The sequence below is a fragment of the Botryllus schlosseri genome, chromosome 15, assembly GCF_051294905.1.
Source record: "Botryllus schlosseri isolate E-star chromosome 15, Bs_hap1, whole genome shotgun sequence".
Classification (NCBI taxonomy): domain Eukaryota; kingdom Metazoa; phylum Chordata; class Ascidiacea; order Stolidobranchia; family Styelidae; genus Botryllus; species Botryllus schlosseri.
In genome coordinates, this window is record NC_137250.1 from 20807242 (window position 1) to 20835146 (window position 27905).

At 40.7% G+C, this 27905-nt stretch overlaps 4 protein-coding genes across 4 annotated transcripts in view; 3 read left to right on the forward strand and 1 right to left on the reverse strand.

Annotated features, from left to right (window-relative positions):
• Positions 1–27905, forward strand: part of LOC145457416 (threonylcarbamoyladenosine tRNA methylthiotransferase-like) — a 264970-nt gene that overhangs the window by 17308 nt on the left and 219757 nt on the right. The window lies entirely within an intron of this gene.
• Positions 674–22268, reverse strand: LOC145457430 (target of rapamycin complex subunit lst8-like). Its single transcript, XM_080335655.1, has 7 exons — positions 21915–22268; positions 21691–21758; positions 20159–20305; positions 18075–18225; positions 16290–16495; positions 1838–2001; positions 674–1219 (listed from the first exon to the last, which is right to left on the reverse strand). The coding sequence occupies exons 1-7, from the start codon at positions 22164–22166 to the stop codon at positions 1104–1106; spliced, it is 1104 nt and encodes a 367-aa protein (XP_080191781.1). The 5' UTR covers positions 22167–22268; the 3' UTR covers positions 674–1103.
• Positions 6039–13760, forward strand: LOC145457440 (uncharacterized). The gene is made up of 4 exons (XM_080335665.1): positions 6039–8180; positions 8538–8648; positions 10526–10650; positions 13063–13760. The coding sequence occupies exons 1-4, from the start codon at positions 7814–7816 to the stop codon at positions 13252–13254; spliced, it is 795 nt and encodes a 264-aa protein (XP_080191791.1). The 5' UTR covers positions 6039–7813; the 3' UTR covers positions 13255–13760.
• The window catches only part of LOC145457413 (kielin/chordin-like protein), a 298320-nt gene continuing 283312 nt past the window's right edge, over positions 12898–27905 (forward strand). Inside the window, exon 1 of the mRNA XM_080335631.1 lies at positions 12898–12915. The gene's annotated coding sequence lies outside the window, so the exon portion shown is untranslated. The remainder of the gene's footprint in view (positions 12916–27905) is intronic.

The window sequence follows — 27905 nt, forward strand, 5'->3', positions numbered from 1 at the left end:
ATCCAATATTATGTCATGGCAGAATATACAATGAGGCCAAGTTCAAATATGTACCTTTTATGCCACCACAAAGAATAAAATGCCTGTTATGCATTACATTAAAGATACTTTGGTATTTTTTCGACCATACGGATTTCGTTGCACTTCGTGACAATGTTGTGGGATGATCATGACTTCGTAAATGTGTTATTTCCAGTAACGTTCGTGACTTCATGTATGGTATTTTTTCGACCATACGGATTTCGTTGCACTTCGTGACAATGTTGTGGGATGATCATGACTTCGTAAATGTGTTATTTCCAGTAACGTTCGTGACTTCATGTACAATATGTTTCGTATTCTGCGATAGGCCAATCAAGGTTTCAAGGCCTCCACAGTGGCAAAATGGCACTGGAACCTCCATTCTCGTTGATAAATTAACTTGCAATGGCGAGTACTTGAATCATTTTGTCCAGCCTATTCGTCTGCTTTGAAATGCTGGTATACGGCAAACTCTGGTGGTGACTCTGGTAAGTTATCACTCTTACAGACGTCATTGATTTGAGCTCAAATGCTTTATGAAGAAAATGCTAAAGATGTGTATTTCAAATTACTGCCACATTTTTCTTGGTTGTCAGCTCAAACCACTTTTTTGTGCACCATGTACTGTTGTCCATCATCTCATCAGAACGAGTAGTCTTTCGCACACACCTGCATTATTTACCGCCATGCACTCCGACGCCACGCGAAAAGTCGATAAATGATATACATCATCACAATTTAATAATATACACTCATATTGAAATAAACAGTAATATTTTCTGCTGACACTCGTCAGTGGTAATTGTCAGTAACTGGTTGAGAGTCGGAAAGAACATTGAATATCCACAATCGTATTACCAAATATGACTTCACAGAAATTGTATCAAGTAGCAGGATGCACAGACCTTTATCGTACACCATGATAGATAGGTCGCGACTATGTCATTCTGATGTCGCTGCGGCGCTGTCTGCAGCCGCTTCCATTCGCCATCCTGGAGGCGCGTTACCAGAAGCTATTTGCCGCAGAATCAATGATCATATCATCCCATCAACAGCACGCTTCCCCGTGTGCAACGTAATATTCACAGGATCGTGTCATTGAATGCTAACGCCACAACCGCCTTGCTGTGTCCTGTGTATTCGCGTTTGACGACGCCTTGCTCTATGTTCCATAAACGCGCCATGCAGTCTGATGATGCTGTATTGCAATGGGGGAAAGTTAGGCAAAAGTGAAGATTTTCCTAAGGATTTTCTTGTGGCTATTTTTATCACTGTGGCTATTTTTATCACTGAAGACCTTTCCACCCATCCAGTTTGAGACACAGCTCGTAGGGCGGAATTGCGTTCACTTCTTTAAAACCATCGATGTATTTCGCATACTTAGTGGACATTAATTAGTTCTATTTTGCCAACAGCTAATAGGCAGAGGTGGTACATTTAGTCAGAGTCGCTGCTCAAATTTTCAAGACATGCAAAAACTGCTTCAAGTTCAAATAGTAGCAAAGGAGATGTGATTAAGTAAATAGTTTACCCAGTTTGGTCACTTATGTTTAGCAGTTAATCGGAGGTGGCCACTTTCAAATTGCAGGATGCACCTTCCAACTAACGCGAAATGATCGATGAAAACACTCCTAAAGCCCTTCATCGGGTTAAGATGGTGAGGATTTTTGCAGCATTTAGACAACTTTGTGGACAGCTTACATTTCGAATTCATGTTATAAAATACTGTCTGTATGGCACAAAGACTACAGAGGTACCTTGACCTATTTATGTAAAACACACTCCAGGCCCCCTTGTCGAAACTGTTAGTGTGTACCTGTCACAATGTACTGGGAGTCCGCCGAGAAAGCGCAGTCCCACATCCAACCGTGCGGCGGGTCTGCCGGATCTGTGCTGTTCAACTTCAAAGTGGACAGTGGCTCAAAGGTGGAAGTCTGCCAGATTTTCACCGACTGATCTGCGGATGTTGTCGCGAGCAGCCTGGAAAAGAATTCGGTTTCGAGAAAATTGCCTACGTTACACCACTGATTGATTAGAAATTAAACTTGAGAATATTTCTAAACAGTGGACCTATAATAATTGCAGAATTGGCAGTTCTATTATTTTAACGCTACATACACACAATGCATAATGTGATACAAATCATACAATGCGATGCAATTTAAAAAAAACTGGATAATACTGTAAAGGGGACAACAGAAAAGAACTTAATGCTCATTGTGGACACTGGTACGGTAAGTATGTAAGTAGATTTGCCTAAAAAAAGTGGATGTAGTAAAAATTAAGTATGCAAAACCTAATGGAGTACTCGGAGAAAGTACCATGACCTCTGTTGTGAGTACAATGTCGTACTTGATTAGATTACATCAGCAGGGAGATAAAAACAACATCCACAACATAGCTTCAACACAAACGGCTGGCTCCCGAGAGAAGATTCACATTCAATACGTCGCGCGTAAGTCAGGTCGCTCACAATTAGTCACAACAGACGGCAAGCGATGCGAAACGCTACTAACAATACTCCAGGAGCGGCTAATCACTCAAGGTATATTTTACGACGCCCTATTAGCGACCTCGATCCAATTCATTGGCGCGCCTGCCCAGCAATAAGATATTTTGCGTGCGCAGTCAACTGGAACGCTACAGCGTTTTCTGCTGCGTTCCGCGCCTGAATCTGGAGTCTCGCAGACAACGGGTCTACACATTCATTGCGATAGATATCGCGAAGTAATCTCTCGCTTGGCAATGACCGTAATATTGATTTAGCCCCGGGAAACGAACGAGCAGGCGAATGAAAACATATCATCGAGCAACGTGCATGAGATGACAGAGATACCAGTTCTAGTGTCGTGAGACAGGTGTTGTGTCACTGACTTGGACGTTGGCACTAGAAAAACTTGAGCTTTCATAGAATTGCAATTACAGTTACGCAGTTATTTCTAAATAAGACTAGAATTACAATTATAGCTACACGGTTTTCCGAATTAGAATTACTAGATTGCCGAAAACTAGGTTTAGTTCGTATCGAATCAGAATTCGTTCGCACAAGCATCAGAACGACAAATGTCTGTACAGCAAGCTTGGCTCGTTTCGCACTATACGGTTTTCCTGTAGCATTTTCATGGAAACAAAAAAAAAAGATTAGAATTAAAATTGGAGCGTGGAAACATTTCAAAAATTATAGAGCAAAGAATCATTTAATGATAGACCACCGCATTTGTCTCAGATTATACTGTTCAAGATGTGTCGGATCTTGAACGGCGCAACCTTATTCGCACCGGTTTGAATGATCGCATTACAGCTGACGGCAACTCCTGATGAGTGTCAGATCAACAAGCTTCGGGAATAAATATGAATATGTACTGTAAGGTTCTGTACTCCTGTCTCCTTATTCCTATCGTTCGATCATAAATTTCATTATAATAACAGCCTATGTGAACGCCTCAAGATATTCCATAGTACCGGTGCGCTAGAAATTTAACGGGCAGTCAGATTCGTAACTATCTGAAGGCGGCTGGCTGTTTCGCCGAGTCACGGTATTGGAGTTGGCCACAGGCGTAGCCGGTATGCAATTTAGCAGCGAGGAGTCCAGCACAGGAGAATCAGCCCGACATGTGTCAGGTTCCGTTCCCACGCGCCGGTAGCCAAAGAATTGGAGCTCCGGTGCGTCCACCAAGGCTCTGTTAACGGATTAGAAATGCGATTCCCACTATAAGTTTCTGCGAATTCAGTAATTCTAATCCAGCGTGGAAAAACTGTAGATATGATTCTAATGCTAATGAAATTTTGATAAGCTAAACGTTTTTAGTCGCCCCCCAACATACTACCCGGAGTTTGGTCAGAGGCAAAATTCAAGCGTGACAGATATACGCAAAATAATGTATTGTGTAGTCAGAATGTATTGTGTAGTCAGAATAACAAATTCTCAGACTTTTTGGGTGTCGGAGTAGGGCCGATGCAAATCCAAACCGGGTATTGCGCGCGGCGTATCGCTGATTATGATGTCATACCGCTGGTGATCGTCATAATATGATTTTTGATATACAATATTGATATACAATATTCTCTACCAGTTGCTGACGATTACCGCTGACGAGTGCGAGCCGAATCTGAATATACTATTCAAGTCACACGGGTATGGATGATTCGGAAAATTTTATGCGCCTTTTCGACCAGACCTATTTCATCGCCCTTGGTGGCAATGCTGTGGGTTGATTACGACGTCACTGTAAAGTCATTTCCACTCGCACGTAGATTTGTTCTGCGTATTTTGAATGCCGTGAAACGACCGATCGAGGTTTCAATGTTTTCACATTTTAATTTGCAAGAGGTCGCGTTTTCAAGCGTATTCCCCACTGAATTCGACTATTCACTTGTCGTTATCAAGTCACAAAACGTAGTCGACAGCCATCAATTGACTGTAGGCGTAGCACTTGATACGGGAACGACAGCGTACCTGAATAGTGTTTTTGTTTACATTATCTAAGTTTCGAAAATACCTGATGTTGCAGAAACAGCACAAAAGACAATCTGTGGCTGTATGCTGTGCGGTTGTGGTTATCGCCAACTAAACTACACACTGCGTTTTCATGCCGCGCGCAGGTGCTGTCAGAACGATAATACAACCGAATTTACGGCGTCTCACATCGGTAGAATCACCCGCGCGGATTAACGAGTTTAGAATGATCGAAATGCATCCGAAAATTGCCTACTCATTACAGTCGCAGAAGGCAAATTTGTACATTGCACAAACTACCAATATAGCTGGTTTACGGTAAACTAACTGCTATTTTTTCAGTAGTTCTAGTTCTAGTAGCGGATTTTGAAAAGCGAGTGGTTCTAGTTCTAATTGCGGATTTTGAAAAGTGAATAGCTCTAGTTCTAATTGCGAATTTTCAAAAGTGAGTAGTTCTAGTTCTAGTTGCAGATTTTGGAAAGTTCGTAGTCCCGGTTCTAGTTCTAGTAGCGCATTTTGAAAATCCAGTAGTTTTTACCAGTGTGGCTGAGGGAGTTTGCATTAATGTGTGATAGGCGTTGTTAAGTTTGATTGGTCAGTTACTTTTCGTTCACCGTGGGCCATAACTATAACTAAGATAAGTTATCACTTATCACAGTTCACCACAAGGACGCAAGTACGTAACATATTTCCACCATCATTGAATATCACACAGCATGTATAGCTAGAGCTTTAACTCAATATCCGCCATATCAATTTACCAACAGGCCTATTTATGAATTTCGCGGCTTCATAAACTCTCGCAGAGATCAGTCAAACTTCGACAATAGCCCATTACATATCACACTTCACGCGGTCCGTGAGAGCATTCTTTTCATTGACGAGGGGACGAGGACAATGCGTGAAGCAGTGGCCCAGATATAACCACAGATATCAATTCCGCCTTTGCGATCATATCTACCACTACCGACGCGTAGATGCCTCTCAGTCAGAATTGAGCAACAAGAAAACTTTCAGGTCCTTCAAATTATACCAGAATTACAATTATAGCTGCAGTTTTTTCGAAAATAGATCAAGGAAAGGACATAGTTTATTTTTGTCCTCGATGTTTTTGCGGTATATACACCGGCTCATGATACACATACACACGATCTGTGCATATGCATACCATGAGTGCATGATGTGCATATGCCGCTGGACAAGGAAGGTGCAGACATAGCCTTGTACGGTTTTTTAAGTCTTGCACCACCCATCCATGCTATCTCAATGCAGGAGCGCAAAGCGGGGAAGTCGTGGATACCAGTGTTACTAATCAGGTCTTTGGTCTGACCTGGCCAGGGATCGAATCAACGACCTACCGACCAAGAAGCCGGACGCTGCACCATTGCGCTATTACATCTTGTCTTGATTAGAATTAGAATTATAGCTACAGTTTGTTTCCAAAATAGACTTGAATTATAATTATAGCTACATTAGTTATTCCGAATTAGACTAGAATTAGAATTATAGCTACACAATTTATTCGGAATTAGACTAGAATTATAATTATAGCTACACGACTTATACTTGGCTCGTTTCGCATTATTCAGTTTTCCTTTGGCATTTTCAGGAAACCAGAAATTGAATCAGAAGTAAAATTAGAGAATAGAAACATGTCACAAAATAGATCAGAATTAGAGCAAAGAAACATATCATTTCGCCGTCATTAGTCGAATTACACAGCTAGAATTATCCAGTGTCCAAGTATTAGATCGACGCGTAGATGCCTTTCGGCGTAAACTCAAAACCGAAAGCACAGAGCGGAATACTGTCGATTCAGATGTGTCAGTACGCATTCAAAACGCTGGACGCTTACGCGGTGTAACGTCACGCAGGATATGCGTATTGCAATTGTAGAAACGCGAATCGCGCTTTAGACGCCTCCGAAAACGCGACTCACCGGCAATCGACATGTATAGGTTAGCGTGACTTTTCAATCGGTGGAAACGTTGTTGAGTGCGTCTGACTGACTATGATGTGTGACTGTACAAGGCCGATATCCGCCTGATATGGTGGTAAGGCAGTGAAGATAGGAGGTCATCTCAAGTGAGAAGAGATGCAGAGGGCAGACCTGTACATCTAGATAATTCTAGATTAGAGCGAAATGGCGGTTATCTAATAGTAATCTAACATGTGAAATGTTTCTATGCTCTAATTTTAATTCTAATCTAATCTGTGGTTTTCCAAAAAATCTCCATGAAAACTGCATAGTGCGAACGAGACATGTTCATGAGAACGAATTTCTTGTTTCCATGGAAATGTTACAGAGCTGTATAGTGCGACAAGCTTACTGTACAGACGTTTGCTGTTCCCATGCTTATAACACTGAACTTTGATCTGGTATAAACTAAACTTCGTTCAATGTCCAAGTTTTCACGAATTCGGTAATTCGAATTCGAATTTAATTTGGAAATAACTGTGTAGCTATAATAAAAATTCTAATCTCATTCAAAAAAGCTAAATAATTTCTAGTTGTTGGTATAGTGTGATGTTTCCGCACTGCAAACATCAGGCGATCAGTATGTTCCATGTAGCAACATGTTATCGCCTAGTCAAAGGCGTTGGGTACATGGCGGGTGTAAAGCTTTGGACAGCTGATAAGATGTGCCGCCATTGACATTGGTGTCAGTGTGATTGCAGTAGTGAAAGAATATTCTTCGCGACTCGCTTTTACGTGGTACACTTTTGACCCTGAAGTTTATACTGTAAAATACATCAATACAGAATATAATGGTTCTCGACTTTCTGGCCAAATACAGCTCGATTTTATTCTCAATTGCAAAACGTAACTTGATGTAAGGCTGGTGCATACATCAGCGAAATTAAGCAACCAATTTTAAACTGATTCAAGAAATTTAGAACGTAATTTACAACTCTTTTGGCGTGACATTGTGTTCATGGTATAAGTTCGACTAATCCTACATCGTAATGTGGTAAGTTGTACTGTCTTAAAAGTAGCCTACAACTCGTTTCAGGCTGGCAATATGTGAAAGCTATGAAGATCTTTTATAGAAAATACGATCAAATTCGGCTGTACACTTAGCGATACTGGACAGTACAATAGAATCTAGCAACCAGGGAAGTCGCGTTTCTTTCAGAAGGAACCCAACGTTGAAAATCGAGAATCAGTACTTAGCCTTGCCGAACTTTAACAGAGTCGCGCATAACGGCTGTAATATCTAAAACACAGCAGGAAATTTCCCGTTCCGATTCTGCGCTCTGGGTTGCGTACTTTGTCTTAATTACATTACGAGTTGATTTTAATCTTTGAAAGTTCGCCGATCCGTGAAATTCGGTATGAAATTACAAATTTTATCGGCCCTCGAGCTGAAAAGGTCGAGAACCGCAGGAAGAGACTATATGGCGCTTAATTCTTCACAGAATTCACAAGGTTTTGCAGCTTATCACACTGTCAATAAAAATATATACATTTGCTTCAGATTCTCGTCCATAGAATCTCTTCATAGGCAGTTCTATTTATTCCCCGCGACCATGGGAAACAGCCCGGCCAGCGACAAAGAACCCACGAAGACCGGGATATTGAAAAAGCTATTTTCAAGCAAAGAAATACGCATATTGATGGTCGGGCTGGACTGCGCCGGCAAAACGACGATACTGTACAACTTGAAGATGGGCAAAATCGTCCGGACTATACCGACAATCGGTGAGTAACGTGGAAATGCAAGCATATGTACGATATCGTGAGTCCAGCCAGGACTTGAGCCCTCCAACACCAAATATCTCACAAAATGAAGTTTAAGCGTGTCTATTAGATTATTGCAAAGTAATAGGTAAAAACCCCAAGCAGACTAAGATCTTAATACAACCATATACTCCAATCAGCTAATAGGTGATAACTCTAATCACAATAGGCCGCTAGGGGGTATCTTAATGTGATTAGGGCTGTTACTTTATTAGCTTGCGATAAAACTAATACACCCTCAGACTGTGCAACATGCATTGTGGGTAATCTATTAGCTGCATTTGGTATAAATTTCATTTAACAGCTCATATCTTACAGGCTTCAACGTGGAAACCGTGGAGTACAAAAACATCACTTTCACAGTGTGGGACATAGGCGGTCAGGACAAGATACGACCATTGTGGCGACACTACTTTTACAACGTACAAGGTACGGTACGCTGGCGGTTTTGTGATTGTTGGTTTGCGCGCAACAATGTCGACATGGACGATATGTCATCAGATACTCAGCAAAACTCTTTAGCGTGTCACATGATAACAGACAGGTAGAACAGCCGATTCGACGAACCGGATTTTGTTTGATGCGCTTGCTACGAAGATCACATAGGCTCGTGTCAGATAATAACGCAGACAATCGCACAATGGAAAGATACTCATGTTGTCATGTCCTGCACAATCCGTTCGTTCAATCGCCGATCCGAGTGTGGTGCGAATGAATAACACTTTCGCTATTCTGTCATAACCGAATCATCGTAATCGCTGCAAAGATTTATATGAGATCACAGCCGTAATTATTTTCTTAGTCCGGCGCTGCGTTACTTATGAAATATACATTCCGGTATAAAGAGTGTGGTGTGTATTGCTGGCGTGGGAGGGTAACACGATTATATTAGCTCAACCGTGGAATTACTTCGCGGGATTTCTAGCAACGTAAAATTACTTCCTTCTCGGCGCATGCGCTCTGTGAAAGGACTATGTCATAAAGTCTCTCGAAATGGCGACACCGACTCGGCCTGGCATCGTGGAATTTCCCGGGAACTGCTAAAGTGACCGTTTCGATCACGGCATCACATGAAGTCAAAAAGACGTCATGGAATTCGAAATTCGAGAACAAAAGCGCCTTCCACGCCCTGCCCATGCCGGTGACCAGGCACCACAGCCTCTGGGGAAAGAAATTTTTTCCACCACGGATGTCTAAAAACTTCGATTTGCTTGAACACATATCAAGCATTCAAAGCATGTGGCTTGGTGCTGCGCATGTTCAAGACCCATTGTGTGTGCATGTTCATTATGGCTCTTCAAAAATGACTTTTTTTCTCAAATCGTGCTGGCTACTTGATAAAATTGTTAGGTTACCTAGTTTAAGCCTACACACCAAATTTGGTGCAATTCCAGCCAGTAACCGCTTTGCTACAGGAGAAGAAAGTTTCTATTTATTATATAAAAATAAATAATAAAAAATTTGAAAATTTTCTGTTCACCCCATGAAAGTGTTAGGCTGCCTATAGAAACGATGCTCACCAAATTTGGATCAATTCCAACCAGTGGAAGTGGAGTTATTGCCGTCGAAAAATATGGATTTGAACAAAATAGTATTTACGGTGACCGATTCTTTGTTTATTTATTATAGTTGTGCTCACCGTAAATACTATTTTATTCAAATCAAAATTTTTCGACGGCAAAACTCCGCTTCCACTGGTTGGAATTGAACCAAATTTGGTGAGAGTCGTTTCTATAGACAGCCTAACACTTTTATGGGGTGAACAGAAAATTTTCAAATTTTTTATTATTTATTTTGATATAATAAATAGAAACTTTTTTCTCCTGTAGCAAAGCGGTTACTGGCTGGAATTGAACCAAATTTTGTGTGTAGGCTCAAATTAGGTAACCTAACAATTTTATCAAGTAGCCAGTACGATCTGAGAAAAAAAAGTCATTTTTGAAGAGCCCTAATGTTCATTGCCCACGGTATCTAAGTGTGAGATCAACCTGCAGTATCATCACGGATCGCATGTCATGGTTATGGCTCACAATATGTGTGTTTATTTTGATTAGTTTACCCGATATTATTTTCATTGCGATCGTATGAAAGGTACATATCCAGCTATACACGTCGTTGTTACTATCTATGCTATGGGTACTGGGTAGTGATGCTCGAAGACTCGTCTCGCAATCGAATACTCATGCAGTCATGCTTTAGTGACGTCGGCCTGAGCGGAGATTGTTACAACTTTTGTCGTTTTCTAGCGTATATTTACATATTAATTCCGGCCCTGATTGTGTACTTATTTTTTCCGTTTATTGCAGGGATCATATTCGTGATAGATAGCAACGATCGGGAGAGAATCGACGAAGCAAGAGAGGAACTTTACAGTTTAGTGGACGAGGACGAACTGAAAAATTGCGTCCTGCTCATTCTCGCCAACAAACAGGTAACGAAAAGTATTGATGTGAAAATCTCATTCCTTCTTAGTACAAGACCGTATTTGATATTTGTAAGTTCCATTAACTTCTGATAGGATATGACGTGTACTTGGGTCTGATTAGAAATGGATTCTTTTTTCGGAACACCAATTTTTTTTTTTAATGGTGACGAGGTGCATCGTTGCTGCCCATACCCACTGAAACATCACACCCAGTAATTGAAACTGCCGTTTAGCCTCAAACGAACGCCCAACATAATTCCATCACCCAAACATATAGAAAACATCATTCACATTTTCTTCTTTCAAGAAATATTTGAAACGCGCCAAACCATTATCAGCGATGTTTCCCAACCGCCGATCCGTGGACGGGTCTGCGTCGACATTTCAAGTTTATTCTCAATTGCAAACTGTATGAGGTTGAAGGCTTGTTTATTGACAAAAGAAATGAAACACCAAATTTTAAACCGATTTTGAGCGCATTCTGACGTAATACAGAGTTGATGGTATACTTTCACCTAATCCTACATCATAATGCTGCAAGTCTTGTATCAAATTGTATAAAAGTCGACTACATCTAGTTTAAGACCAGTAATATGTGAAAGATAAGTGACTTTTAGTGACGATATTTGGCAGTATAATACAATCTAGCACACAGCGAAGTCCCATTTCAACAGTTTAAACCGAGCTGGTGGATTTCACATGACTTCGCCTTGCAGAACTTCAACAGAACCACGCATTACAAGCGTAACATCAAAAAGACCGCGGGGCATTTCTCATTAAACCGGAGTTCCGATTCTTTGTTTTGAGTCGCGTACTTTTTTCGTAATTACATTCCGGGTCGATTTTGATTTCTGGAAGTTCACCGGCCCGCGGGCTCAAGAGGTTGACAAGCACCGATCTAGATTAATAACAATCCGGGATAATCCGATTAATAGAAAGCCAAAGCTAGTGTAGTTTCTAGATCAGTGGTAGACGAAGTCATTACAGGTGACACGCAGTAAATGCATTGCTTTTGAAGTAAAATTAATGTTTCCACAAATCGATCACGTATTCCAATCTAATCTGAGATATATCTTCATCGAATGCATATTAGTTGAATACTGTATGCATCATTCGATTCAGTTGCACGTTCCACACCCCACCCTGATCAGCTTGTGGAGAAGAAACAATGGCAACCATCACCTAAACTTTGCCCTGTTAGTGCGTGTTGTTAATAGCGGAACAACTTGTGAACCATATTTGGTTCGAGATTTCCGGACCGAGTTATCTTATAATCCGTCCGTGTTAATAATCCTATATAAATTTGGAGCAAAGTTTAGTTTCTCGTTAATTCTTTGGCGCGCACCAAAATTATAGAACCTCGAGGTGATACGAGGTACGAAGAAGATGGCGAGAACCGCCGATGAGTTACTACTAGGACGATTTTTTTGACATGTCAAAGCTTCAAAATTGTAGCGTTAGGTCAAAATTGTTTGAAAGATCAAGAAATTTTTGACCTCTGCATTTCGTTTGTATGGTAGATTTTGCACTGTTGTTGAACTCAACTCATCATTTGATATTTTACAGCTTGTAGCCTGCTTTATAGGCCTACCGTTGTAGACGGTCCATTGTTTGCTCCTTATGAATCATAAACGGTCAAATGAAACAAATAGGTTGACATGGTGTTATGGTCATTAGTCAACGTAGCGCAATATGCTAACTGAAGCAAGACTGCGTGGGCATTGCATGGTTCTTTTATCAAGAAGCGCATGATGAAAAATTGTGATGTAGATAGCATATTCGGAATCAAGCAACACGGAGTGTCACCAGCAGCGTACGCACAACTTCGGTGTTGTCAGCCAACAACTGCTGCTGTCGAACCTTCTTTCTTGATTCTTGGCAAGCTACTTAGTAAGGACAGACACTTTCTACCCGAGAATGTAGGAAAGTATCTTTCGTTGTACTACAACAAATTAAATTATTTCTACCATAATACGTGATGTAACTACTGGAATTCTTCATAGGGTCAGATTACGTTAAATACAATTTTTTTCATGTAAAAATTTGTCAGTTTTCAAGACAAAAACGTGTTTTCATGCCAAACTACTGCGTAAGGACAGACAATTCCAACCGGAAATGAAGATAAGTAGTACAATTTTAACATTATGCGCAAAAACACCTAATTAGCATACGTGATGTCAAAATTTAGTTTTTTAGATCAAAACCTTATGTTTTTAGGTAAAAAAAATCGCCCTTACACATAATCTTATTGGAGTATTTGGTTGTAGAGAGGTATTGGCGTGATTGGGGTTATTACCTATTAGCAATAGCTGTTCTAGACGCTGTCGTCTCCTGATTCTCTGGTTTTTATCATCAAAATCAAGCAATCCGCCACAAATAGCACTACCAGAGCTTACAATCGCCTATTACTTCCAACAGGACCTACCCAACGCGATGCGGGCCGAAGAAATAAGAAGCAAACTAAACCTCCACACTCTAACAGCGAGACAGTGGTACTTGCAATCCACATGCGCCGTGACAGGGCAAGGGCTGCAAGACGGCCTGCAGTGGTTGGCCGCACAGTTTAAGCAGAAGTCGGGCGAAGGAAAGAAATCAAAATCCCACAGGTGACCTCGAAAAGGTCTCAAGCAATGAGCTAGCAAAGCTGAAAGACACCAGACGTAACTTCAAGCGGACAAGCCCTTTGGAGAACTTTACAGTGACTTGCGCGCTCGCAAGATGACAACTCGAACGAGGATTATACTTGACATAATGTCAAGCGCGGTAACATTATGACATGGTAACGACAAATGTCATTTGCGTGTGATTGTAATCGCCTCGCGACCTAGTCATCTCAAGCCTTGTATTCAGATGGTAAATCTCTACCAAGCGAAAGTGTGTAGAACATGTTTAATTGCCTGTGGCCATGCTATATTCCTTCACGTATCATCACTGTGACGCCGTACTGTACCGCTCGCGTGCGCCACGCGAGGATGTTACCATGACAGAGCGTGTGGCGGATTGCGTTTTCACTGCTTCCGTTAGTATTTCGTCAACCCTTTTTGGATATGTAGCGGCTTGTATCGGCTCCGATTATTAGTGAAAGTTGTCAGCAAATAAAAGTTCACGGTAATGAATGATTGCAGGTGTTTGTTGAAATTGCAGCGAGTAGGTCCAGGGGAAAAGGGAGATATAGGTTCTGTTGTCATAATTTTCACATGTACACACACAAGCATACCACACATGGGTGGTGTCAGTATGAATTTGTAAGCAAGTGTGTATGCAAATGAAACGATAATATTGCCATAAAATCCTGCAGAAATGCAAGAAGTATAGGTAGTGATTTCCAAGACGGGCAAAAACTATTAGTAATAGTATAGCACAATATATTCAATTGAATAGTATATTCATATTGAAATGAACCCGAAATGGAAAGAACATTGCTGAGTAGATCAATACTCTATTAGTTGCTGACGATTACTCCTGACACATTTATATAATTCATGCTTGAATCGGTCAGTATGGTCGGGATCAAATTGCATATATATTGGTATCAATTTGTTATCCTCTCTCTGCTCACGTAATCTGGTTTACCGGTAGAGCTTAGTGTGGTGTGTTGGAAAAGGTAGGAACCCTAAATAATAATTAAACATCTTCGGGCGGACCCGTTGTTATATTGACTGCGTTACATTCTGCTATTTGGTGACCTCCTATATCTGCTATGTCAAAAGATATGGATATCGCCAGAACGTACCAAACTATAAGACGCACATTGTTTCAAATTGGTATTTCTTTAGTGGTCAGGACAGGAACATTCGACGCAAACCATTGAAGCGCCTATGGACAATTAAACATATATGTATACATATCGAAATTTTCGGTTATCACAAGGGCATTCCTTTTCGGCCAAGGTCTTCTCGCTGCTGATTGTTCTGGCACACTTCTCGGAGTCGCATGTTACATGGCCTATAACTTCATATGTATTGGTGCGTCGTAGCGCAGTAATGACCGACGCGGAAGTCTTCATTTCCATAAATCATTCGTATTTTTATTGGGGGAAGGGTACCCCAAAATCAAGACACATGATAATATTAAATCGCGTAAAGCGCAAGATTTTTTTGAAAAAGTTGCATGAATTTCTAAAAATTAATCTATATGTAATTTATGTTAATTCACGAAATGATTTTGAGCCCCCTTCGAGTTCTGCCCCCCAATTGGTGGTTAGGGGTGCGGCAGTTACGGCCTGACTCCAATATAGCCGTTTTAACGCGCCATCGCCCCCTATCGCCCCCTTCGTCTGTTTTCGCCCCCCTATCGCCCCCTTCGTTATTTTCGCCCCCCTAGACCGCTAAATCGCCCCCAGGGGGGCGATATCGCCCACGTTGGGAACCACTGTTGTATATCAACAATCGTATCAACAAATATAACGTCACCGGCATGAAATTTCGAATAATCACAGCAAAGAGATCGTTCAAGCCCAGTGTACTAGTTTTAGATGGTACATGAACTCCTTCTGTTCTGTCCTTCTGCATAACCCAGGTTTGCGTATTTAGATGAGAGTGCGACGGCCTCTCCGGAAGACACAAAACCTGTCGTCTCGATAATTTTTCACACAATCAGAATTATCCAACAAATGTCTGCCAATGGCAGAATTCATGGCCTTCGCCTGTTCTAATTCAATCTTCAAGGGATGATTCAAGGGAGACTTTTTCTCCCGGCGTCATGCACATGTTCTAATAAATCTAGGGGCATACTGTTTTAGGCAAATCGTACGGCTTGTGCACTCAAGTGCGTATTTATAGAAAATAGTTTGTGGTAGTGATTCCGAGACTATTTTGATATATATTTATGTGCTACGTCCTACCATTGCACCTGATTATTTTTGAGAAAATATTCAACTGAAAAATTATTGCGCTCGGCACGACTTACATCCAGCTCGTAATTATTGCCCAGTGTATATTTCGGATTTCATATTTGAGAGGTCTCTTAATGGTCATAACTAGGGCAAGTTTTTGAAAATTTTGCAACTTTTTTTACAGCTCCCGACAGCTTCCTAGATACCCAGAATCTATGTACCACTATGATGTTTTAAGCTGTTTCGAGGGATTTACAGTGCAACATTTTGCAACTTTTCACTATTTTTCATGCCAATTTTTACTAAAACTTTTATCGAATATTGCATAAAAATGTAAAGGAGTGTTTCAAAAAGATGCTATAAACTATTTCTAGTATGGTTCTATTCTCTTTGATTTGCTTAACAAATGTATGTACTGCAACTTTTGTCAAAATTAAATGCAACTTTCTCGCGATTTTAGTGCAACAAAAGCTTGCCCTAGCCACAACCTTCCATGCCATCAAACTATGTGTTGGGATTAGAAACATCCTTTTTTGTTGTTGTTATTTTCGATATGACGATAAGGGGGGCGCGAAAATTTTCACTATCATCTAAAAATGTTTGAGAACCACTGTTCTAGTTGAACATTAGCATCCTTAGTGATAATTTTGACCACCTACAAATGGAGCTTCATTCTGCAGTCAACACATCTTCCTCCATCCTCAGCAATACTAGAGCCAGCCATCGTGAGGTAGAACACAAATCACGGTTTTAAATCACTCACTAAATAACTTAATATCACCGCATTGTATCCTGAAACGGGTGTACTCACACTGAATCCGGACTGAACCTGCACTTGAGCCCATACTTGGAATGCGCGTCAAGTTTCTTCCTAGGATGCAACTGCATGATGCTTTCCAATGTCTTGCCCATCGATATGCTCCACACAAAGCAAGTACCTTTGGTGTTGACCGCCGCCAGGTAGCTGGCATCGGGATCGATATCAACACAGTTGATGCTCACGTTGACCTCCGGTATCTAAGAATCAATAGTATTGAAACTTGGGGTTGAAACCATGTCACGATGCAGTCCTAAGTCAATTCTACTTTCGCAGGTTTGACTCAATTCAAGTCAAGTCATTTTCCATTCACCATCGAGTCAAATCCGAGTCAGGGAGCAACGGGTCGAGACTGAGTCATAGAGTTCACTGTTCATTATTGAGTTCAAGTCAGGTTCAACCAGGGTTGTAACCAAGTCAATCTCAATTTTATAGTTTTGACTCGAGTCAATTCGAGTCATTTTCAATTCATTACCGAGTCACGTCCGAGTCCCACTCAGTGAGGAGAGGGTCGAGTCCGAGTCATGGTGTTGTGAATAGAGTCAGAGCCCAAGTCATTGTGTACCTGTACACTGTTCAGTTTTGAGTTCAATCTGGTTCATCCCCACTTTTTCTAACTCTGCTCGAGTGATATCGAATGACTCGCATTCATAATACCGTAATTTTCCTCAGTCCTAACAGTTTCTGGCCTTAATTTCCAAGAATCAGGACTGATAGACGAAATACCAATCATGTGGCGACTTCACTATTCTTCGAAGTAACAATGAAATGTCCGTCTTGCACAATGACTCGAGTACAAGTCGAGTCAATACATGAATTGAATCGAGTCTATACATGAATTGAATCGAGTCTAGTCATTTTACGCATTTGAAAAAACGACTCGAGTCAAGTCGAGTCACCAAAAAATCTTGACTCGAGACCGACTCGAATCGAGTCATTACAACCCTGGGTTCAACTCACTTCTGCGAAGCTGTTGGGTGATATCGAAGGCCTCGCCTTCATAATTTAATCATTTGCTCACTTTTCAACGTGTTTATTCGAACAGATATAAGAGGGTTTCAGGACCTATTTCTGAAGTATCGGTACTCATGCAAAACTCAAGAACTTACATTATCCGTAACAGTAGTAATTAGACCCCGATCGAGAATAACGGTCTGCCGATAATATCGAGTCGATACCACATTTTGAAAAAGATATCAGTATCGGCTAATAGAGGTAAAAAATATCGACAATTTTCTAACCGTAACAGTTTATTATTCTTTCGAAATTTCAAGAGATGATATCAATTTGGTCAAGAGATACAGAGTGATCCCGCCCCGGTGGTTTTGAGATCAGTCCCAGCTCAGGATACCGACGGCATATCTATATTGTGTATCTTTTGAGGTTGAAAATGTTTTAAGTGCATTTTCCACCATTTTGATGGTAACTTTGGTAGAAACAGGCCATACTTTTTCTGTGACATGATTTGCAGTTGCACATGCACAAAACAATTGAAAATAGAGGCAATGAGCAGAAGCCTTTCATTTTACCATCATGTTTGACTTGAAATTACAGTTAACTTCCAGGCAACGTTCGCCACCATTGTAGTGCACGCACAGATACTTGCTGCCAGAACCACTGTGCCTGTTACAAATTCTTAATTGAAATGGATAGACAACTTGGGTCTAACAACTTTAAAGTTAACTCAAAGGGCGTCTTCGCAAGTGATCGGCAAATAGCCGAGAATTGGCCTCAACGGTAAACGCGGGTAATTAGTGTGCAATAATTCACAGCGCCCACCAGTTGCTCTGTCTTGTCGGACCGCAAGTCCCATACGTTGATGCAACCATTCTGATCCGCCACGATCATCTCGGTCTGGTTCGGATGGAGACATATCGAATTGATCGGAGCATTCACTTGGAACATTCTGTTGCACTGCATGTTTCTCGATCTGCAAATATTTCAGAATTTTTCTGCTCAAAACAAATACCGGTGTATGATCATCATTTGAAGTAGACAACGTGTACGTGTTATAATTAGAGCCTGACCAATTCTCGCCGAGACTCTTCGAGGGCGGATATAATGAAGTTTGATGATCGATAAAGTTGATTATCGCGGTCTTCAGGATTTAACAAACCAGGATCAAGACATCCCGGTTGATCGTAGCGCATAAACTCAGTCTTAGCCACCAAGAAAACGAGAATTCTACCAATATATTCTATCAGCAGCCCGCCGTTTCATCCAGCAAACTGAAAACTGACAGGCAATTACGCGTTTTCGCCACTGAGCTATATGATGCAACAAATATCATCGCACGCACCACTTGATTACAACCTCGGGATTAACATCGCGCAGTTTTTAATCACGCAATTAGCATTCTTATGGATCAGCTAACTTTATGATCTCCGCTTCAAACGCGTCCAGATTAGGGGTTTTCAATCGCACGATTGGCATACTACGGGATCATCTAACTTTATTATCTCCACCTATACAGAATTATCAGTACCGGCCATCAGTGGTAAAAAAATACTAGCAATTTGCATGATGTCACATGATAGTATTGATTAGTATATTCATATTGAAATGAACTCGAATATTTTTGGCTGACACAGATCAGGAGTAGTTAGCAACTAGTAGAGAATTGGAAACAATACAAAATAACAACAACTCTATCACAAAATATGACGTCACCAGCATGGAATACGAGTCTATCTGGCGCAGACAACTCCTTCTGCTGGCACAGACTTGGTAGGCGTCTTTTGATAAAAGTTGACTTCAAGGCACAAAAAAGAATGACTCGAAATCTGTTGTCTTCATAGTTTGTCACAAAAAATAACTAAAATCACGACTGCTAGACTGGATTTTTCAAGGGGACTCGAGTCATTGGTGGGGGGGGGGGGGGGCTGGGCAATCGTTGAACGACTGGTTGCTCACACAGGTCTTATCAGCGTGATAGTCGACACTGATTTCTTGATGACTTGAAATTGTCTCGAAAATTTTGCTTAGAGTCACAAGTCAATAATCATTTTCGAAAGGCAGAGTCAGTGTTTTATGTCAATTCAAGTCAAGTCATTCTTGCAAAGTGACTCCAGTCAAGTCATCCAAAAAAGTTGGCTCGAGTCATACCAACACTGGGTCCTGGATCGGCTGGGTCACATACATAGCAGTTCATTGGAGATGGCTACTTTTGTAGTTGCAGAGATAATCTAATTGCGACTACACAAAATCACTAATAGCCCTATACCAAATAAAATCTATGAACATATATTCAGTTATTGTGATACAGGAGCTATTTTGCCAGGTAATTTCACTCAAGTGATGTAATCACATTGTAAAAGTATTTTGTGATCCAAAATATAAAAGTAAGTAGATTGCTTAGCTAACTGTTGTGCAATGTTTCCTCTAATTTTTGACGAGTTTGCGCGCACTCACCAACTCACTGCGCGGTCCCTTGGACAACAGTACCTAACGACTAAAAAAAAGGTCATCACTTCGGATTTTTGTGCGCAGCGTAGATTTTCTGTGCGCAGAGACTGTGTCAGCACTGCGCAATGGCGCAGCTTAGAGGGACAGGGAACAGGGACAGGCCTAAGTGTTGAGTAGAATTGAAAGTAATAGAAAAAATACCTACTCAAGTAGTGCAATAGGTAGGCCTACTCTAAAAATTTTCAAGTACTTGGTTACTGACCACATTCGCATAGTCTTCAATGAAGTTTAAGTGAGATATGCAGTAATTACAACATACAACAGATGAAAACTCAAAAGTAGGCTATTGCGAGTATTACTGAAGGCGACTTGGGTACTGAGGTCTATTGCCATCTTTCATAGCAAGAATATTGAAAATAAATACATGTCTGATTCATTTATGTGACATAATGATTTACCTCATATCCCATATCCTTGCCATGTGGTCCTCTCCCCCCGTATACATCCACTTGCCATCTTCTTGGAAGCCGACTGCAGTCACGTTTTTGCTCAAGCCATCGTAGCAGACGATTGGGTTCGGATGCGCAGACTGGATTTCATACATTCTGACCCAGCATAAACATTGATCAGCATCATGAAGTTTCTAATATCAGTTTATTTTTAATGTGGCAAGGGCGAGAGTGTCACGTGCATAGTGGATCATATACATAGGCCTACATTTCACCTACAAACTAATATTGTTGATTTTGAATCATTTTCTTCGGTGAAATTCCACGACCGAAGCCGTATGTATTTGTTTAGAAATATCAGTATAACTGTGCATTCTAGACCGGTTGCTGCCTGTGGATTCAATCCGAACTTCTACACCATCAATGTCGTGAAGAATAAGGCCGATGGTCTACTGTCAAAACACTGCACAAATTACTACTCAACACTATGGCTCTTGAAAAATGACTTTTTTTCTCAAATCGTACTGGCTACTTGATAAAATTGTTAGGTTACCTAATTTAAGCCTACACACAAAATTTGTTACAATTCCAGCCAGTAACCTCTTTGCTACAGGACAAGAAAGTTTCTATTTATTATATAAAAATAAATATTAAAAAATTTGAAAATTATCTGTTCACCCCATGAAGGTGTTAGGCTGTCTATAGAAACGATCCTCACCAAATTTAGTTCAATTCCAACCAGTGGAAGCGGAGTTATTGCCGTTGAAAAATTTGGATTTGAATAAAACAGTATTTATGGTGACCGATTCTTTATTTATTGTTGTGCTCACCGTAAATACTATTTTATTCAAATCAAAATTTTTCGACGGCAATAACTCCGCTTCCACTGGTTGGAATTGAACCAAATTTGGTGTGGATCGTTTCTATAGACAGACAGCCTAACACTTTCATGGGGTGAACAGAAAATTTTCCAATTTTTTATTATTTATTTTTATATATATAATGATAGAAACTTTCTTCTCCTGTAGCATAGCGGTTACTGGCTGGAATTGAACCAAATTTTGTGTGTAGGCTTAAATTAGGTAACCTAACAATTTTATCAAGTAGCCAGTACGATTTGAGAAAAAAAGTCATTTTTTAAGAGCCCTACTCAACACCTAATAAATGATATTCAAGGGAACCACTGACACTGAGTAGTATGGGACTGTCATAAGAGAGGGAATGGGAAGGGGGCTCTGCCGAGGTAAATTTATATGGTAGCCTATTGGACTTTTTACTCGTAATGTATGTTACTTTATAGCAAGGATTATATCTTTATAAATATTAAGCTTGACGCAAGGTCTTGGTGAACAGTTCCTTATTGTGATTATTAGGGTTACTAGTATTTCAACATCACTATGCGTTTGTTACATTGCATTGTATCTTGTACGTCGCATCACTGGGTGTCTTGCATTGATAGTTTAGAATATGAAGAACATTTATGTATGACTGTATGTCTGTTCGAAGTAGCAGAATTAAGAAGAGTAACATCAGTACCGTACCTCACATGCTGGTATCCAGCAGCAGCCAAAAGCTTTCGATCGGGAGTTATTTGCATCGCGTTCACTTGCTAGCAAACATGTATGATCATTGAGGAAAATTCGTGAACACACATTTGTATAGAGAACTTAGACTACCATTGCATTGCCAAAAATATACAACACAGCGAGTAAACGTAATGTAAAACAAGATATCATCGAGTACCACCTCCATAATCAAAGGATACAGAGTCTGGGTGTTGCATCGTCTTTGAGCATAATCCACTGTGCGCTTGCCATAAGCGGATCGTGTGATCGTAACTCCCTGTTGCAAGAATCACTTGATCGACATCGCTACTATCTCCCATATTTATAGTCGTATGCGCTACACTGGTACCGGACTGTTGAAATAATAAACAATAAAGACTCATAGGTATGTACTCTCTTCTAATGAGTGATATGAATGCCTTCAGTTCAACGCCTCTGTACTGTAGTGGCATATTTTTCTCAGTTAACTTGGAAGGTTATACAGAGGTAGCGGTGATTTACAACTGAAGTTCTCTAGTAACTCCCTGGATATTTACCATTGCCAGCAGCCCAACAAGACGTGCTCATTTTATAAATTTAGGAAGCGTCAATACTTGCTACTAAAACGACAAATGCACGGTATACAGCAACTGCAAGTTTGTAAGTGCACTGTCCGTCACCATGATGAAGTAGCCGCTAGCTGCCGGTAGAGATTTGAATAACTTTTTTTCAAATATCGTCGCACAATGCACAGTTGCACACATATTGTGACAACTCTGGAGGTTGTGAAGAAGGGCCCCAAACTGAGACCAGCATTCCAGCAAGCATCAACGTCGTAGTTGTATGAAACGAAACCGAAGAATCCAACCGCACACAACAGCAGGTCAAAGAAAACCACACCATTGACTCATCCCCTGAATCTTGAGAACAAGCAAAGGCCATTAATACTGCCAGTCTGTCAACAAAGTCTGTACCAATGAAGGAGTTCTTGTATCGAAGATAGTGCATTGACAGGGTTGTAATGACTCGAGTCATGACTCGACTCGAGTCAGACTCGAGTCACGATTTTCTGATGACTCGACTTGACTCGAGTCATTTTCTCAAAATGCGGAAATGACTCGACTCGACTCGAGTCAATCTGTGTATTGACTCGACTTGGACTCGAGTCATTGCGCATGACTCGAACCAAGTCATATGACTCGAGACTCAGACGCCCAACACCGACATTTCATTGTTATTTCGAAGAACAGTAAAGTAACCAACCTATTAATTGAGATTTCGTCTATTGAAACTGGTACTTGAAAATGCGACCGGAAACTGCTAAAAGTGAGGAAAATTAGTATATTATAAATGCGAACCGTTCGATATCACCAAATAGAGTTATAAAAGTGGGATTAACAAGACTTTAACTGGAAACTGAGCAGTCAACACAATGACTTGGACTCGGACTCGAGTCATAATACCATGACTCGGTCTCGAACCCCTGCTCGATGACTTGGACTCGGACTTGACTCGTTGGTGATGAATTGCAAATGACTCGATTTGACTCTAGTCAAAACTATAAAAGTGGGATTGACTTGTGACTCGGAGTTTTGTGACTTGGTTACAACCCTGTGCATTGAGCTCTGTTCGCCCAGATTATTCGAAATTCCACGCCAGGACGTCAAATTTTGAGATCCGATTGTTGATATACAATTAGGCTTACAATACGTCCTCTTTTAAGAGGATTTGTCCTCTTTTTTGACTTTTTTGAAAGTGTCCTCGGAGGACGCCCTTTTGTCCTCTTTTTTGAGATTTTGTCCTCTTTTTTGAAAATTTAGGTTAGATTTAGAGCAAATTGCGAGTGATATGCCGAAAATTAGCACAGAAGTGAAGCTCCGGCGGGTATTACGGAGAGAAAACGGTGAATTTAGCTCTGAGCGAAATGATGACCTTTTTTTTAGTCATCCACCTGGCAATGTGGAGAGAAAAACGGTATTTTGAGCTCTAAGCGGAAAAGATGACCTTTTTTTTTAGTCAACCGATCGCAAAGTGGGAAAGATTCACCGGTTTTTGAGAATTCTACTCCGGTTTTGCAAGTTGCAAATTTCTGAAAAAGTGACCTCTGTTTAGATTTCCAAAATATGGTAAGCCTATATACTGTTCTCTACTAGTTGCTGGCGATTACCCCCGAAATATGAAAAACCGCCTACGGGAAAAGCTTAATAACTTATATTCCGTACCTTCAACGGCACTTTTTATAGTAACCTTTCAGAACAATTGGTTCGATTTTAAGGCAGTCGGAGTTGGAGTCACGCATCTTCACAAACTCCAACTCCAGCCAGTTAGTGATTCCGCAATTCCGACTCCATCCAGACAAAATTTAACGGAACTCCGACTCTATCGCCCTAATCGCAAGTTCGCAACAGATGGCATATATATCTCTCTGGCGAGTCGGCAGGCATGACCAATTGACCAATGCCGAAAGTTTCATTTATTGGCTATCCATCGATTAGTGACTTGATTACCTGATATGGTCGTATCGCTGCCCACCATTTCACTGCAATACTTTCTTGCATCTGGAAATAAACTTCTGTCTGTCTGTCTGTTTCACAAAATCGACCCTAAGAAAGCGAAAAGACATGAGCGAAAAACGAAATGAATGGATAATGAGACAACATCTCACGGCTTATTGATGTCCCGCGGTGACACTGCTACCAAAGTGAAAACTATTGGATTGGAATTGCGCACTTGTGAATGAAGTAGACCTCATCTGTATTGTATTGTATCTGTCACGCCTAGCATGCTGATCTTCAGGGGTTTTTGCAAGAATGTCGCCTGCATAGCTCTCCATTCGAGGCGGGTAAGTATTCACTATATTCACGTTGGTCACGGGTACGGCCGTGATTAATTTCGAGATTCTGATAACGTTGAGGATGGTGCTTAGTTCCGTACGTGGCACTGGTTTCCACACCGTGGCCCCGCCCTGCTCTTTGAGTGACATGTCTTGACCCATCGCTAATCATGCGTCCGTGCCTTTTAGCGTCGGGACTGCTTTGGGCTCTTTTTGATGCCACCTGCTCAAATCTCTCAAACCGGCGGTTGCCCGGGCTGTGTATTTAATCGGTCACCGAATTTGAAAACACTGATGGTTTGTGACGAGCATTTGGTTTCGCGTCAGATTCAGTGCCACGTTCTTTCCGCTCGGTCTTTTTTCTACGTCATTCTCTTTATCTCAGGGATATCTACATATCTAGATCTGGTTTCTAGATATCCCTGCTTTATCTGTTGTTCACGCAGGTGTGAATGTGTATATTGGACAAGACTTCACGATTCTTTCAGTCCATTTATGGGAAGTTCGTGCTAGCTCGCTTGCCACAAAACGATGGAGATTGTAATCTATCCTGTTGTCGTTTAATAGTCTCGAATTGCGTCGATGTCGAGTTACCAACTGCAATTTTGCTATTGAATATCAGACTGTCATTGCTATTATCATTGCACAACGCATTACGGTAATTGGTATTCCGCTTTCCATGGTGCATGGTGATGATTGCATTCGCGGGGCGTCTGTGATTCGTCAGATCTCGGCCCGGTCTTCCTTGGATATTGTAACGCATCTGGCGGAAGACGCATACAAGGATTCGATCCAGCCCCCCACAGTCGATTCAATACTCTTAAAGATACGCAGTACGACCCACTGTTCGCGTTTGTTGTCCAATAGATTTATGGGGAACAATTTTGAAGGAAAAATTTGTTGACTTTGATTTTGCACTTGATTTAGGCTAATTTTGGCGTGCTGATTCCGTAAATGCCACTGGTTTTCTTCTATCACGTCAAATTTTTGCTCTACGACATATGCCCGAAATATGTAAATTTTCACGAATTTAGCCATATTACTTTTCCATATCATATGAAAACCCACAATTTTACAATATAATAAGTTATATAGTCAGGGGCTCGATTGAATTATGTAAGAAAAAGACACTGGTATCGATCTAGGCCGATGTTTTCATCCATTTTTGGTTAGAGGATGCAATCATCCGAGGATATTTCACACACATATTTGATGCAAACTGCAGGATATGGCAAAAAAAATAAACATGACATTTACTATGAGCTATAGGTTCAATGCCCCATTCAGCTTATCCAGTGTAACCTGAAACTCCTATATGCTCGATAATTTGGATCAAGATGAAGATCTTAGGGATAGCAGGCTAAATGATGAAGATTCTGAAATCGAAGTTGATTCTAAACGTAGAGTAGTCCATCAAAACGAGTTATTGATCTGACATAGGCCTAAGCTTTTGAGACTTGGAAAAATTATATTCGGCACTTTTAACATCCTTATGAAGTGAGAAAAGATTAGGCTACTTGGCGAGATGGAGAAACAGCCTTTTCTTCGTAGGCCTACTGCCGGTAGCTCTGTGTATTGCGGTGATACTGGCACTGGCGTGATACCGTTACCATGGATTACTGGAGGAGTTAGGAATCCCGATTTACAAGTTTACAAGTTTACAAGTGAATGGCGAATGCCTATAGGTAGCTCAAAAAAGATCCTAAAGTGTGCTATTCTTCAAAATGGCAAAGTCTTAGGTGCAGTAACAATTGCACACTCAGTTACTTTTCGTGTATAATACAGAAACATTGAGAGTAATACAGAAACATTGAATTATTGCAATATCACGAGCACGATTGCATCATATGCGTCAGCTTTGAAATATTGTGTTTTCCATAGTGGTCAGACAATAAGATTGCACATGTAACCCAGATACACATGTGTCACATGCCATATGTTTATGTCGGACAGCAGACATTCGGAAAAGCTAAAATATCTAAATAATTCCCTAAAAGCCTGGGCATAGTCAGAGATATACAAGGAGACGATGTTCCGCGACATCTGAAGATGATGGGGTAAGATACCAGAGTAGATTGGAGCTTACATATGTTAGCTGACTATTGCTCGAGTATCAAACTAGACAACCTACAGAATTATAGGCTATTAGCGTAAATTTGGACCCTCAAACTCGCACTTTATTCGTCATGTAGAAGCAATATCAGTTTAAATCAACCAAATAAAGCAGTTCAAATGTTTATTTATATTAGACTTCAAATAAACATTTGAACTGCTTTATTTGGTTGATTTAAACTGATATTGCTTCTACATGACGAATAAAGTGCGAGTTTGAGGGTCCAAATTTACGCTAATAACCTATAATTCTGTAGGTTGTCTAGTTTGATACTCGAGCAATAGTCAGCTAACATATGTAAGCTCCAATCTACTCTGGTATCTTACCCCATCATCTTCAGATGTCGCGGAACATCGTCTCCTTGTATATCTCTGACTATGCCCAGGCTTTTAGGGAATTATTTAGATATTTTAATTTACTTTCGACTGCTTGTGGTTTTTGAAACGTTTTATACAATAAACACAAAATATTATAAAATAGTGCTATTATGGGGGTTATGAGACAATGTGGTGGGTGCCTAACTCAAAAAATTGACGTGATAGAGAAAAACGGAAGTCATTTTTGAATTCAGCGCCCAAAAGTTGGTCAAATTCAATTGTCTGATCAAAGTCAACAAAAATAGTGTTGACCAGTGTTATCAATCAACTGGAGAGAAGAAAAATGCATCGTAACTTTTTTGTCGTATAGGCGAGCCGCACGCACCCAAAACCCTCAATTAGGGAAGCTGTATTTTATAAAACTTTATTTGAATTTTCTACGCACTTTGCGCGATAGATTGTTGCTAGCTGTCATGACATTAAAAATATGGGTAGGCCTACCCCTTCCTCAAGGCAAAATTTTTGCATCGCCCAATACCGCGATGGATGGTGCTTAATATTCTTGTTCCCACAATCTGAGCGCCATATTACAAATGCCACCCGTATAGAAAAATTATGCGCCCCGTGAATAAATGCCACTTTGAGTCGTGCGAGTCGCATGGAAGAAATTCTTTGGGTCTGGAGCGTTTCAGCGATTCCGAAATCTTTGACTATATAGCAGACGGGAGGTCACGAAATAACAACACACAACAAAGTAATTGATAACAACGGGCCCACCTGCAGATACAGCCTATAAGTATTAATTACGGGCCCTACACTTTTAAAGACCAATGCTGTCAGGACAAACGGCAAATCTGAGCATGTGGTCACGTGGGCCGAATTCAACATGTATTTGATATTTTGACTAGACAGCAAACGACACTAACCCCCGGTATCAGTAACACTATCG

Excerpts from the sequence above, each read along its gene's own strand:
- LOC145457440 (XM_080335665.1), top strand. The coding sequence starts at position 7,814 with ATGAAATTACAAATTTTATCGGCCCTCGAGCTGAAAAGGTCGAGAACC. Across the intron at positions 8,649-10,525 it reads CTACTTTTACAACGTACAAG|GGATCATATTCGTGATAGAT; the intron begins GTACGGTACGCT and ends CGTTTATTGCAG. Across the intron at positions 10,651-13,062 it reads TCATTCTCGCCAACAAACAG|GACCTACCCAACGCGATGCG; the intron begins GTAACGAAAAGT and ends TACTTCCAACAG.
- LOC145457430 (XM_080335655.1), bottom strand. The coding sequence starts at position 22,166 with ATGCCACTACAGTACAGAGGCGTTGAACTGAAGGCATTCATATCACTC. Across the intron at positions 18,226-20,158 it reads GCAAGGATATGGGATATGAG|ATCGAGAAACATGCAGTGCA; the intron begins GTAAATCATTAT and ends AAATATTTGCAG. Across the intron at positions 1,220-1,837 it reads CTCCCAGTACATTGTGACAG|CATCATCAGACTGCATGGCG; the intron begins GTACACACTAAC and ends ATTGCAATACAG.